The 15,745-nt window shown below is 43.9% G+C and overlaps 2 protein-coding genes across 2 annotated transcripts in view; both read right to left on the reverse strand.

The window, feature by feature from the left end:
• Positions 1-15,745, reverse strand: part of LOC127730179 (sodium-dependent glucose transporter 1B-like) — a 168,572-nt gene that overhangs the window by 6,184 nt on the left and 146,643 nt on the right. The gene's annotated exons all lie outside the window — the stretch shown is intronic.
• Positions 1-15,745, reverse strand: part of LOC127730180 (sodium-dependent glucose transporter 1B-like) — a 39,711-nt gene that overhangs the window by 4,076 nt on the left and 19,890 nt on the right. The window contains exon 2 of the mRNA XM_052238443.1: positions 15,059-15,344. Coding sequence (XP_052094403.1) covers positions 15,059-15,344 — 286 coding nt within the window. The remainder of the gene's footprint in view (positions 1-15,058; positions 15,345-15,745) is intronic.

A 15,745-nucleotide genomic window follows, 5' to 3' on the forward strand; every position in this document is an offset into this window, starting at 1 on the left:
AAAAGGATGGCATCGGGTAAGAATATTATGGATCAGTACGCAGATTTCCTTTTGGAGAATGGGAAAGATTTGGAGGATAGCACCTCAACCCCAGTTCCAGCCCCAACCCCAACCCCTCAACAGTGCTGCGACAACCCAAATATGGCACAGATGGATCCGACCACCCAGATGTGTCAAAACTGCGGCGCTCAGTCGACAAAGCTGAAATTTGAAGACCAGCCAGAAGAATGGGTGAGACACACCTGCGGTGTCCCACTGAAGAGGAAGAAGGGGCCGTTCTGCAAGAGCAAATCGGGAATGGACGGTCTCTGCTGGAGACATAGGAAGCAATCGCGCCAACAGGACGATGACGAGAACATCACAATCACAGGCAAAATTGTGGTAAAAGAGACCATGAAGGCACTCCGTCAAATAGCTAAGGATAAGGGTTTGAGGGGGGTCAGCAGGATGTCGAAGAAAAAGTTGGTCAAACTAATCGAGGAGAAAACCAACCGAAAATTTGCCCGCGAAGAGGTCTTCACAAAGAAGGAGCTGAAGGCCATCGCCAAAAGACGCGGAATCACCAAATATTCCCGACTAGGAAGAGCAGCCCTAACCGACCTGGTGAAGAAGGATATCGAAAATGCCCCATTGGAAGACGAGATCAAGGTAGTTGACCGACGCGATGCATTGAAAGGAGTTTTTGGCACAGTCAGAATTAACCCGCTCCAGCAGCATGATTTGGAAACGTTTTTCCAGGTAAGTCGCAGCACCATCTCCAGGACAATCGAAGATGCCTTCACCCGAAAGAAGGGCTTGAAGGTACAGCTAGTGCTGAAAGTGGAGCTGGTTAAAACGAATCCCGCGACCGGGGGGAACACCTACGTCATTCCTTACTTCAGATCAGCCCAGACAGTCATCACCGAATCAGCAGACCTCGACTTCGAGATTGCGGTTATGGTAAGGAAGATCTAGGAAAGCATGTCAAGGTATATGCGCGAGGGTAGTGGATGGACCTTTGCCCACATCGAGCAGCTAGAGATCCACCCGAACAAATTTAAGCCACTTAGGGGCAGCTCCCACATACCACTCCCAAAGCCACTCGCTCAGAAGAAGGCCGTCACCAACAACCAAAACCAAGATCAGGAGTGCTTCCGCTGGGCCATTCTCTCAGCCCTACATCATGGGGAAGTCGATCAGAAGTCGACACACCGCGTAAGCCAGTACAAGCAGTGGGGGGATGAGCTAAAATTCGATGATATTGACTTTCCAGTATCCCTCAATCGATAAATTCGAGATGCGGAATGCAGACCTTAACATCAACGTCTTTGGCTATGATGGTCTGAAGAAGGGTGAGGATGGGGAAGAGGACCTCCAGATATATCCCCTAAGGATATCCAAGAACACCGGCGCGCAGCACGTAGATCTCCTTTTCCTAACCAGCGATAGCAAGCAGCAATACTGCTAGATCAAGACCTTTTCACGACTCTTGAGCTCGCAAGTGACGGAGCACGGGCACGAGCTCTTCTTCTGCCGCAGGTGCCTGTGCCACTTTTCCAGACAGGACATCCTCGACGAGCATATGGAGTACTGCGGTCAGAAGGAGGCGGTCAGAATCGAGATGCCGGAAGAAGGATCCTTCATCAGCTTCCAACATCACAAGCGTCAGATGAGTGTTTCATTCACCATCTACGCGGATTTCGAGTGCTTCACGGGAAAGATGGATACCTGCCAACCCGACCCATCGCGAGCATACACGAAGGCATACCAGCTACATCGACCATCGGGTTTCTGCTACCGCGTGAAGTATGCCCAAGGCGACTACAAGGAATCGGTCGTCTACTGTGGGGAGGATGCGGCCAAGAAATTTATGGAGTGCATGGAAAAGGAAGTTGGGGAGATCGACAAAATCTATCGGGACAACAAACCCTTGACGATGACGGACGAAGATAAGGAGAGCTTCGCGGCGAGTACACTCTGCCACATTTGCGGTAGCGCATTGGGTAAGGATAAGGTACGGGATCACGATCACCTCACGGGTAGGTATCGCGGCGCCGCACACAACCAGTGCAATCTTGACTTTCAGCTCCCCAAATACGTGTCCATCGTCTTCCACAACCTGAGTGGGTACGACGCCCACCTTTTCGTGAAGGAATTAGGATTCGTGGAAGGGAAGATCACCTGCACCCCCAACACCGACGAGAAGTACATCAGCTTCTCCAAGAAGGTGGGAGACCTTGAGATGAGGTTCATCGACTCCATGCGATTCATGCTCAGCTCTCTCGAAGCCTTGGCAGGGAATCTTACCAAGGACAAATTCAACGCGACGCAGAAGTGCTTTGGCGACCGCTCCGAACTGATGCTTAGGAAGGGGGTATATCCCTACGATTATATGGATGGGCCCGCCAAGCTGGAGGAAACGCAGCTACCGCCCAAGGAGGAATTTTTCAGCAGACTCTATGGCACGCACATCAGCGATGAGGAGTACGAGCACGCACAGCAGGTCTTCGAGAAATTCAGCTGTCGGACGATGCAGGACTATCACAATCTCTACCTGGAGAGCGACGTAGCAATACTGGAGGATGTCTTTGAGGATTTTAGGGATACGTGCATGGTGAACTAAGAGCTTGATCCCGCACACTACTTCACAGCCCCGGGGCTATCCTACGACGCGGCGCTGAAATTCACTGGGGTCCGACTGGAGCTTCTCTCAGATCCGGACATGCTGATGATGTTCGAGGGTGGGACTAGGGGGGGGGGGGTGTGGCCATGATCTCCCATCGATATGGCAAGGCCAACAATCCCTACATGACCGACTACGATGCGTCGCAGCCGACCAAGTATCTGACCTACTTGGACGCCAACAATCTCTACGGGTGGGCCATGGCGCAACCCCTTCCCACGGGGGAATTCGAATGGATGGAGCCGTCAGAAATCGAGGACATCTTGAGCTATCCGGACGACCACGAATATGGCGCCATGGTGGAATGCGACCTGGAATACCCCCAAGATCTCCACGACGATCATAACGACTATCCTCTCGCGCCGGAGAATGTGGAGATCGACGAGGTGCGTAAGCTGGTGCCTAACCTAGGTAAGCGCACAAAGTACATCCTCCACTATCGAAACCTCAAAATGTATATGGGAAGGGGGATAAAGCTCGCCAAGGTCCATCCCCTCATTGGATTTAGGCAATCCCCATGACTCAAGCCGTACATCGACAAAAACACCGAGCTCAGAGCCGTGGCCAAGTCCGACGCCGAGAAAGATTTCTTTAAGCTCATGAATAATTCGGTCTTCGGCAAGACCATGGAAAATATCCGCAAGAGGGTCGATGTCCGGCTGGTCACCAACGAGAAGCAGGCGTTGAAGCTCGTGGCCAAGCCCAACTTCGATCGAAGCTTAAGTTCGATAAGCCCGTCTACTTGGGAGCATGCATCCTGGATATTTCGAAGATCCTGATGTATGACTTCCACTACGGATTTGTGCGGAAGATGTATGGCGACGACGCCCGGCTGCTCTTCACCGACACCGACAGCTTGGCCTACGAGATCCGAACCGAGGATTTCTACAAGATTATCGCTCCCCATGGCCATGTCCAGGAGAAATTCGACACGTCGAACTATCCGGCTGACCATATCTCCGGAATTCCAGTCGGCGCAAATAAGAAGATCATCGTCATGTTCAAGGACGAGTGCGGCGGCAAGAGCATGACCGACTTTGTGGGACTCCGGCCGAAGCTATACGCCTACAAGATGGATGACGGCGCCGCCACCAAGAGAGCCAAAGGAGTCGCGAAGACCACCATCAAGCGCAACATCACCTTTGACGACTACAAGAGATGCCTCAACACGCAGCAGGAGGTCTACAAGTCCATGAATATTATCCGCAGCCACCTCCACCAGATCTACACCCAGAAGATCAACAAGGTTGCCCTCTCTGCTAAGGATACCAAGCGCCACATCCTACCCGACGGCATTAGCACCCTCGCCCACGGACACTATCGAATCGCTGACGCCCGCAACTGAGGTGAGACCCTCCCTCTCACCACCCCTCTGCAATTAGCAGTCTCTGACCGGTGCGGATGCCCATCTCTCCTCTTCTTCACTTGGCAGTCTCTGACGGGTGCGGATGCCCATCTCTCCTCTTCTACACTTGGCAGTCTCTGACGGGTGCGGATGCCCATCTCTCCTCTTCTATACTTGGCAGTCTCTGACGGGTGCGGATGCCCATCTCTCCTCTTCTACACTTGGCAGTCTCTGACGGGTGTGAATGCCCATACCTAAATAAATGAGCAGCATACACATGCACGGCATCCTCCTCCCCCACAAGCCTCTGTCGAATAAGGAATTGGAGAGAGCCGTCAAAGCCCTAGGAATCCCAAGTTTCAGAGGGGTGTTTATGCGAGATACCCTACCACCCAGCCCGCGCCGCATCGAATGTGGAATCTTGAATCACGATAGCTGGGAGGGTCCTGGAACGCATTGGACGTGTTGGTACAAGCGCGGACCGACAAAGTATTACTTTGACTCCTATGGATTGCCACCGCCTGACGAGATGGTTGACTATTTACAGCCTGAGATCCGATACAACACCGATGAACTGCAGAAGCGAGGGGATGTGGTGTGTGGTCATTTTTGCCTGTACTTGTTGAAGATGCTGGCGGCCGGAAAGTCGCTGGAGGACGCAGTCTTCTCACTCTATAAATAAATGGATAAGTTTGGATCCCATGCAAGAAAGCGTGCATCCCTTCGGCGAATGCTACAGGATTTGGATATGAACGACAATCGCATTTCTAGCCTATCCGCTCGGATGCTGTGACAAAACGGTGGGTAACCCAACAAATGAAAGATGGTATAAAAGACATCAATGACCTAGAGGCTGCGCTTGAAGCAATCTCGAAAGAGCTCGAGGCGATGCAAAAAAAACACCTGAACGGTCTCGAGAAAGATGTGGCGAAGTGTTTGCCTATGGCCGGCGGTAAGATGAGTGGTGCCCTGGATATGCAGGGACACTCGATCGTCAATCTTCCAGAGGGGGTGGTGGCACATGAACCGGTGACCAAAGGATGGTATGCAAAGAACTATGCGGATCTAATCATGGCGGTTCAAAAGAAAATCAACACCATCGAACAGAAGGTGAAGTCTTATCACACGACGGACAGGAGACGGCGCGAATTGGATTTCATATCTGAGGAGGACCGGCGCATCGACAGAATCAAGGCGGAACTCATGAAATTATAAGGTAACACAGCATAGTTTTCCTGTCCTATGAATTAGGACAAGAAAACTTGACTAGTTTATTGCACATCTGTGGCTTTGACCCAAGAGTTGAAGTTCGCGGGATACCCCCTCCACTTAACGTAAAGCTCTTTCACCCCTCCCCGGGTTCTCCGGCGCAAGACTTTCTCGATGCGGTAGATGTTTTGATCAGTCTTTTGAAGTTCAGGCTCATAGAAGGATCCCTGAATTTCCTCGCCGCTGAAATCCTTGAGGCGATAAGTGGGTGGCTGCGTCGCTAGGGCCTGGGCGATGGTAAAGACCTCCTCGGTCCAGCGCAGAGTATATCCCTTCTCGAAGGTGCCCTTCTTCTTGGTGATCCGGACCTTATCGCCGACGTCGAATCGCCGCGGCTGCATGGGAGGGAGGTCTCCGTAAAGGTTCCAGAAGACCTTGGTCTCATGCTCTTTCTGGCTGGCGGCTGCGGGGGTCATCTTGATGGGTCGATGCTTGGTGGTATTATACTGGTGGACGAGATCGTCCAGGACGGGAAGGTAGGTGTGCGTGGAATTTGCCGAGAAGTACTTGAACATCCTCTCCTTCATGGTGCGATTCAAGCGCTCCACCACGCTCGACTTCTCTTCGTTCTCGGTGGAGTAGAGCTCAATATCATGCTTTTGGAGCAGCTGCTTTACATCCTTGTTGTAAAACTCAGTGCCTTTGTCTGTCCAAAGCTTTTTGGGCACACGCTCCTTGAACACCGCTTGAAAGGCATCCCGCACCGTCACCCCCTTCTTGTTTTTGAGCGGTATCAACCAGCCATATTTGGAGAAGACATCGATGATGCTCAGGATGAACTTATTTCCCTTGTTGTCCCTGGAAAAGGCACTCATATCAACAAGGTCGGCCGCCCAGGTCTCATCCACACCGCCCACTACCACACGGCGTTTTTGAAACTTACGTCGAACTGGTTTGTGCAACTCCTCAGCTAAATCATCGGTCCAGCGAACTTTTTTTTTTTTAATACCCAGACCGAATCGAGCTTTGGTACCGATGATGGGTCCGACGATGCTGCGGTCCATGCGTTCGCCTGTGGTAGGGTTGGGAATGGTGTTAAGCGAGGCTAGCATAGCTTTGTCGCAGCTGATGGAGTTGCGTACGGTTGTATCCTTGTGCTGAGCATAACAAAGATCGTGGTGATATGCAGCCTGGTCCACTCGATTAATGGGTTTGGACCAAGCCTTCGGGGTGCCATCGGGGAGTAGTCGCTTGCTAAGTTTAGTCCCTGGCCCGGTGAAGTTGTGTCCGGGTAGATGCATTTCCATGGGTAATCGGTTGATTAGTTTGTTAATGAACCCTGCACCGGTTGTAGCAACAAACTGAGACTTCTTGGCGCCGCACACCTTGCAGTTGCCAATATTCCTCCGTCGCCCGTTGCTGGTAATTGTTTCGCCAGGGTTAACTGTGTCCGTCTTCTTACGACATTCCACGCAGAAGATCATCGTTATTTTATTTAAATACATGAACGTCGAAGACATTTCCTACAGTGCCAACGCCCCCAAGAGGAGCAATCACTACCTCCTTCCGCAGCGGTCGATCAGAGGGTTGATCATTGGGAAGTCGGACTGAGGTAAGACAACGCAAATTGTCGATAACACCGACCCAAAGCATGGGTTTTCCTTCATCGTCTCTGGAAACGATAGCCAAATCCTTACCCGGTTCAACCCCCCACTGCATCTCAAAAAATCCAAGGCCTACGAATGGCATTCGTAAACCTGGAAACCTATAACTCCATCCCCAACATTCACGCAGGTAACAATTCCTTCCGCTACTCCTCCGACGATGGTGCCAACTGGTTTACCATCGCACTGAGCACAGGATCCTATGACATCGAAGACATCAACAATGAGATCCAGCGGCGGCTACGGCTCAACAAACACAAAACGAAGATCATCATCGATGCCAACCGGGCGACCCTAAGAGCAACGCTGACCCTCGCCAGACACTATCAAGTAGACTTCAACGTTGTCAATATCATCAACACCGTCTTGGGATTCGAGCGGCAGATTTACACGTTCGATATGATCACAAACGGCTATACGGAAGGGGAACATATTGTAAATATCATCAGCATCAACAGCATTCTGGTGAATATTGATATCATCCATGGAAGTTATGTGAACGGTACCCAGCAGTCCACCATCTACAGCTTTTTACCCGCAGACAGTCCTGGTATGAAGATAATTCAAACCCCCAAGAATCTGGTATACTTGCCGGTGACCTTGCGAACCATCAATCGCATGCAGACGTATCTCACCGATCAAGATGGTAGGCCCATCGATTTCAGGGGTGAACATCTCACCATCCGCTTTCATCTTCGTGAGGTATAAATAAATGACTTATCACGAACATGGTTTGAGTTTGACGAAAGGTCAAGCTGATAAACTTCAGCGGGCGGCTAAGGAAAGGTTGTCCGGTCTCCATTCGTTTGTCCCACGCAAACCTGCAAGGCGAACACAAGATGTGGCTCACCACCCGCCAGGTTCAAAAGATCGCCAAGCTCCTACAGAAGGGTACTGGTGGCATGGTCCTAGTGTTGAGTGCGACCCAATTGAAGGAAAACATGCAGAAGGTGGGTGGCTTCCTACCCATGCTGGCGGGGCTTGCAATGAGAGCACTCCCCATGTTAGCAAAAACAATTCTACCCGCCTTGGGTGTTGGAGCCTTGAGTGGTCTGGGTGGTGTAGCCGTCAACAAGGCCTTAGGGTCTAGATTGTACCTAAAACGTGGTGGATGCGTTTGCACAGTGAAACCTAGTGGCAACGGTCTCTACCTCAAACCCTCAAACACCCGGATCACCTATGGTGATGGACTTTACTTGAGGCGTGGTCAGCAATTCCACGACGGAGCCGGTCTGATCTTAGGTGCTAGCAGCTCCTTCAAAAATATTCCCCTCCTCGGTATGCTCCTATAAATAAATGGATCAAGTAGATGCCAGTCATATCGCATGCATGGAAGAGGAGCTCACCGCAGAAATCCGGAGATATGAGCATGCGTTGAAGATCTACAACCGATTGGATACGGTCATCTCCAATGCCCTGGGTGGGTGCTGCGTAGGCAGTCTATTGCTGACCTGTGGTACCATGGGGTCTGCTCTGACCGGTGTGGGTGCTGTGGCATCCATTCCCCTAGGTTCCCTCACCTGTGTATGTGCCACGGGGATAATAATCCTATCCTTGATCTCACGCCGAGTCGCCAAGAAGAAAAAGAAGCATCGAGACACCGTGCGATTAGCCAAAACCTACAAGTCCCAGCTGGCAGGTGAAGACGGTGCTCCTGCAGTCTGCCTGAAGAACTACTACGATGAGAAGGATCAGCTTCGTCAACCTTCTACCCCAATTAGTGAAGAATTGAATGCGCATGCGCCGTAGGGAGGGTTCTTCCAATCGCGCCTCGCTCGGCTACGCCTCGCTCCCCGCTCATTCCCGAACCCTCCAGATCAAAGTGTTAAGTGACCAAAAAAAAAAAAAATTTCCCAATCCGGTTTGGATTGGGAAATTTTGCGTCCTTACCCCTAGCCCTCGGTTATTTTTTTTTTTTTTTTTTTTTTTTTTACTTCCTCACCAGATCGTATGAGAGATACTCCTGCTTGGACTTTTTGCTGAGCTTGAACCCAGTGCTTCGTACGAAGGCTCCTTGCAAAGAATATTTCTCCTTATTAAGCGTGGGGCAATCCCATACTCTACTAGTCTCTCCTTGACGGTCCTTCAGGGTGAGGATTTTGCTTTTTCCAAACTTAACATCCACTTCAGCCACCTCCAAGATCTTATAGATCACCTCGGTGGGCAAGTCTTTCCATTTAATGGCTTCCTGATTCTGGTACTGCACCTTTTCCTGGAAGGTGTCTTCGCTGATGAAGTCATCTGTTTCGACGAAACCATTGTGTACAAAAGTCATGATTTATTATACGCTAAGAAGGGACGCTGTCGGATTGCATCTTAGCCTCGGGGTTGGGGGTCCTATGCATGATTTCCCCTTAAAATGGGGAAGTGCGGCAGAATCGGCCTTTTCACACAACTGTTATTCTTTCTGCTTTTTTATTTTGCAATGTTTATATGTTGTTTATACCAGTATTCCTTTGTCATGTTCGTCCTGAACATGCATGAAATTTTTGCCATTGAAGGTTAAGCAACCAATAATCAATCAATCATAAAAAAACGTGCAAGTTTCAGGGATAGAAAATTTTACATGGCCATTGGTTTAGAATTTAGTGATGTCTTAGAGTTAAATAAGAGTCAATTACCAATCTACTAATGCATGATGTCTAATCACTTGATATAAGTTATCAACGTAGTTTATAGGAGTAACACGACGGGCGTCACATGTGGAGCAGGATCAGTTTACCCTTCTGGAGCACCTGAGATCAACATCGGTTTTTGGTGGTGTCCGTGTTGCTCAGTCTTTAGTTTTCTATATTGTGTTTGGATACTGTTATTTGTATTTTGATGGGTTTTCAAGGGTTTTATGTCATGGCATTGTCAGTTTGTTTTCGACTTGTGAGTTTGAACATCCCTTTGGTCTCTTTCGCCTCTCTTTTGTGTGAATGTTTCTATACAACAAAGCATGACTTTTAATTTCAAAATAACTACGGTTGTTACTGCTAAGGTGCAAAGTTCATCTCAGCTTTCCATCTCTATGTCCTTTTTAGTTTTGACACTGTGAAATGCCGTATAAGTAATGTTTTCAAGACAGAAAAAACACGAAAAACCCTTACGTATATGGAGGGGGGGCAAGGGGGGTTCCAATAACAGCAAAACAGCAAATTGATTTGGCTTATAACTGATAACAAGGAAATGAAAAGGAATAAAAACAGATAACAGTAAATGAATAATTAAAATCAGTCGGGTCCAGGACAAATCCAGTATATATCTCATTGTAATCCTTTGTAATGAATTCCATTTTCTATGAACATGTTTTTAGAGTTATATATCTAGAATTGGTTTACTCAATGTATGATAATATTTTTTTGTTATGGAATACTTTTTTCAGCATTTATTTTTGTACTTTTAAAGAAGCTCACACATGCTTATAATTTAAATAGTGAGTGTATTCTTAGAAAAGAACCACAGAGCTGCATCTGTGTTCCTTATTATATAAAAGGTGTTTAGGTTAACTGGTCGTATGGAACTAGGACTTTGCCATCCTCATCAGGTATCCCTGGCCATATGTTTTCCTTTTTGTCAAAGCGAGACATAGTGATCGCACATTCCGTCGGCGGCGTCGTCGTCAGGGGCATCCACAAATATTCACTCTGTCGTTAATGTTTTTTAAAGTTTGAATAACTTTCTTAAAATATCCTGGATTTCTACCAAATTTGGACAGACGCTTGTTTATGATCATAAAATAGTATCCAGAAGTAAATTTTGTAAAAAAAAAATAATCCTATTTATCCGTATTTCACTTATAAATGGACTTAAGTTTTTCTGCCAGTTTACATTACATTCACTCTGGTTATCCTGGATTTTTACCAAACTTTGACCAAAGCTTGTTTATGATCAAAAGCTTGTATCTAGAAGGAAATTTTGTAAAAATTTATTTCTTGTATTTCCATATTTTACTTATAACATGATTGTATAAATGGACTTTAATAAGTTTTTCTTTCAGTTAACATTACAAACAGCGGAGGGGGCATTAAGTTTTACCCTTGTCCGTCTGTACATACGTCCGTCCATACGTCCGTACGTCCAAAAGTTGGATTCCGTTCTCTAACTTCAGTTTGCCTCAACCAAATGTTATGATACTTATACACAATGCTTATTTCCACAAAACACAGATCAAGTTTGAATTTTGGTGGTGTCACTGTAACCGTTCTAAAGGTATGCCCCTTTAAAAATTGCTGAATTTTTCGTTTCTGTTCCCTAACTTTAGTTTGCCTCAACCAAATGCTATGAAACTGATACACAATGCTTATTACCACAAAATACAGATCAAGTTTGAATATTGGGGGCGTCACTTCAACCGTTCTAGAGTTAACTTATGCCCCTTCACAAATGGAAAAAAATGCTTCGCTGGGCGCAGCTTGATACGACCGCAGAGGTCGAACCCTGAACAGTTGGGGCAAGTATGGACACAACATTCAAGCTTGATACAGCTCTGAATTTGGATTGTGATTAAATATTTGACACAGCATAGGTTTCTGACACAGAAAGAATGTGGTCTAAGAACTTCAATTTTTTTAATTTACCAATTATGGTCCAATGTCCAAAATCAAAATACATGGCTAGATTCAGCATATCAAAGAACCCCATATATTCAATTTTTGTTGAAATCAAACAAAGTTTAATTTTGGACCCCAACTTGGACCAACTTGAAAACTGGGCCCATTATCAAAAATCTAAACACATGTTAAGATTCAGCATATCAAAGAACCCCAAGAATTCATTTTTTGTTAAAATCAAACTAAGTTTAATTTTGGACCCTTTTGACCTCAATGTGGACAAAGTTGATAACGGGGCCCAACTTTCAGCATATCAAAGTACCCCAAGAATTCAATTTTTGTTAAAATCAAACTAAGTTTAATTTTGGACCCTTTGGACCTTAATGTAGACCAATTTAAAAATGGGACCCAAAATTAAAAATCTAAAAACACGGTTAGATTTGGCATATCAAAGAACCCCAATAATTCAATTTTTGATGAAATCAAACTTAGTTTAATTTTGGACATTTTGACCTCAATATGAACCAATTTGATAGCGGGCCCAAAAATAAAAAATCTAAACACATGGTAAGATTCAGCATATCAAAGAACCCCATATATTCAATTTTTGTTGAAATCAAACAAAGTTTAATTTTGGACCCCAATTTGGACCAACTTGAAAACTGGGCCAAAAATCTAAAATCTAAATACATGTGTAGATTCAGCATATCAAAGAACCCCATATATTCAATTTTTGTTGAAATCAAACAAAGTTTAATTTTGGACCCCAACTTGGACCAACTTGAAAACTGGGCCCATTATCAAAAATCAAAACACATGTTTAGATTCAGCATATCAAAGAACCCCAAGAATTCAACTTTTGTTAAAATCAAACTAAGTTTAATTTTGGACCCTTTTGACCTCAATGTGGACAAAGTTGATAACGGGGCCCAAAAATCAAAAATCTAAATACATGGTTAGATTCAGCATATCAAAGAACCCCGTATATTCAATTTTTGTTGAAATCAAACAAAGTTTAATTTTGGACCCTTTTGACCTCAATATGAACCAATTTGATAGCGGGGTCCACAAATAAAAAATCTAAATACATGGTTAGATTCAGTATATCAAAGAACCCCATATATTCAATTTTTGTTGAAATCAAACAAAGTTTAATTTTGGACCCCAATTTGGACCAACTTGAAAACTGGGCCAAAAATCAAAAATCTAAATACATGTTTAGATTCAGCATATCAAAGAACCCCATGTATTCAATTTTTGTTAAAATCAAACAAAGTTTAATTTGGACCCTTTGGACCTTAATGTAGACCAATTTGAAAACTGGACCCAAAATTAAAAATCTAAATACAAGGTTAGATTCGGCATAACAAATAAATAAATGTGGTCAAAGATTTTACAAATCTAATGCGCCATACTGTCCAATTAAAGATTACTTCTTGAAATTTTTCAATATTTGAAATTTGAAAAAAAAATAATATTTGAAGAATAATTCTTTTTAATTTCTGAAATCTGAAATGAGAAAAAATTGACCCCCCACAATTTCATTAAACCCACCCCCCCTTTTTTCCCCAAAAAAATTCTTTCCCTCAAGATATGGTCATAATCTCAATTCAAATTTCCAATTGAGTTTGCAACCATAATTACCCATTTAAATTTACCATAGTGCAAACTTAATCTATTTTATAATAGAATTTAAAATATAGTGTCAAATCTTTCATATGGATTTTGTTGTAAAAAAAAAAGATGCAACATTTGCAGATATTTTTACTGGTCTTCCTTTATAAATATGCATTTCCTTAAACATAATTTACAAGCAGTGTAAGGGAAGTAACCAAAACATTGTATTTGGATTACCTCCCTTACACTGTTTTAAATTATCTTAATTGTTCATTAACCATTACTTTATACATAATTTAAAAGCAGTGTAAGGGAGATAATTTCAATGATGTATTTGATTTATCTCCCTTACACTGCTTTAAATTATGTTTTGTACTAAAGTATTTGTCCATTAACCAGGACAACCTTGTTTTTCCCCCTTTTTTGCCCCTAATTCTTAAACGGTTTGAGCCATAACCCCCCAAAGCAAATTCTTACCATCCCTTTGTGGTATGGAAACTTGTAGTATAATTTCAGAGAGATCCATACACCGTTCCACAGTTATTGTCTGGAAACTAGAAAATGCTTATTTTTGGCCCCTAATTCCTTAACTGTTGGTACCATAACCCCCAAAATCAATCCCCACCTTCCTTTTGTGGTATTGAACCTTATGGTAGAATTTCATAGAGATCCATTCACTTAAACTAAAGTTAGAGTGCGAAAACTAATGCGTCTTCGGACGACGACGACGACGACGACGACGACGACGACGACGACGCCAACGTCATACCAATATACGACCACAAAAATTTTTTTGCGGTCGTATAAAAATTGCTGATTTTTTAATTTCCGTTCTCTAACTTTAGTTTGCCTCAACCAACTGCTATGAAACTTGTACACAATGCTTATTACCACAAAATACAGATCAACTTTGAACTTTGGGTTGTCGCTAAATTTTCTAGAGTTATGCCCCTTTACAAATGAAAAAATTGCTGAATTTTTCGTTTCCGTTCTCCGAGTAAATTTAGTTTGTATCAACCAAATTTTATGAAACTTATATACCATACGTATTACCACAAAACTCAGATCAAGTACAAATTTGGGTAGGGTCACTTTTACTGTTCTTCAGTTATGTCCCTTTATAACTGTATATGATATGCTAGTGGGGGCAGCATCTGTGTCCCATGGACACATTACCCATTTTGTTGAGCCTGCGACTAACATCAAAAGTAGGCGAGACACTAGTACTGGTTTCCGCGGAACCCTTACGAATTTTTGTAATATTTTAAAAGAATTGTTCGAATTTAATATGCACATACAGAGAAACAAGGATCGTTATCCCTATACGTAAAAATCAAGATAATTCTAAATACATGTTCATAGAAAAAGGAATTTATTACAAAGGATAATAATAATATATACTTTAATGGTCCTGGACCAAACTAATATTAAAATGTTTATTTGATGGTCTGTGATTAAATATAAGAATATGTGGTATGAGTGCCAATGAGACAACTCTCCATCCAAGTCACAATTTGTAAAAGTAAACCATTAATATAGGTCAAAGTAGGGTCTTCAACACGGAGCCTTGGCTCACACCGAACAGCAAGCCATAAAGGGCCCCAAAATGACTAGTGTACTGTAAACCTATTCAAATGTCTATAAATATGTTAATTGAATCCTTCTCCGAATACGGGACCACCAGGTTACTAGTGGAAAGATCCCTATTCAATTTCTACTGAAGATTGGCTGTCAAAATGCTAACATTTCAATTTTCAATAACAGTTAACAGCAAATACATTCTCACAATAACAGATAACAAAAAAACTAATAGTCCAATAACAGCTAACAAGGAATAAGACAATAACAGATAACAGGAATTATATTTTCAGAATAACAGATAACAATTAAAGAATTAAATTGCCCCAAAACAGCATAACAGTTAAACCCCCTTGCCCCCCTCGTATATCTGATGAAAACAAGTGTCGTGTGCAATCTGTATTATTCGTTAAGTGACAAGTTTTCTAAATATTTTTAATGGACTTACCTGTATCTAGAAGGCCTCCTGATAGGCCCCTAATTGCCTGCGCTACTAACATTATTGATGACAGGAAACACCACGGTATGGCGAATACAGAAATACCATAGATGCACATCGTTATAAACAACAGGAAATTGCAATCACATCTACCAATCAGAACCCCGCTTATCAACGAACCAATCAGATACCCTACATTATGTGATATGTAGTAAAATGATGCTCCCTCTAAATCTGTGTTAGTGATGTACTGTAAATCAAAAATTGATGGCCCAAATTGTCCAAGGATCCATCCCTAAATACAACAAAATATTATACATTACTTCGTTTACGCGGTTGTACCTGGGAATAGTATACTTACAATATATATAGAATCATGTGCAAAACAGTGCAGCCGAGACCATTGATTGGCGCGCTAAAATATCCCATTGACTGGGTCAGATTAGGTGAACGTTCGTCTGTAACGCCCACAACTCACGATGTATTTATTATAGACATTTAAACTGTGGGGTCACCAAAGGGTCTCAACGCCTAAATAAAATAATTCGAAAAACTAATCAGGAATAACCTTTGTGTTTTGATTTATATTGAATACTTAAACGTTCTTTACTTGTGTTTTCGTTATGTTTTGATAATGAATTTTTATGATATCGCACGTTCTTTCAGCCAAAAAAAAAAAGGATTTACACTGAAATG

Source organism: Mytilus californianus, unplaced genomic scaffold (assembly GCF_021869535.1).
Source record: "Mytilus californianus isolate M0D057914Y unplaced genomic scaffold, xbMytCali1.0.p SCAF_2, whole genome shotgun sequence".
Classification (NCBI taxonomy): Eukaryota; Metazoa; Mollusca; class Bivalvia; order Mytilida; family Mytilidae; genus Mytilus; species Mytilus californianus.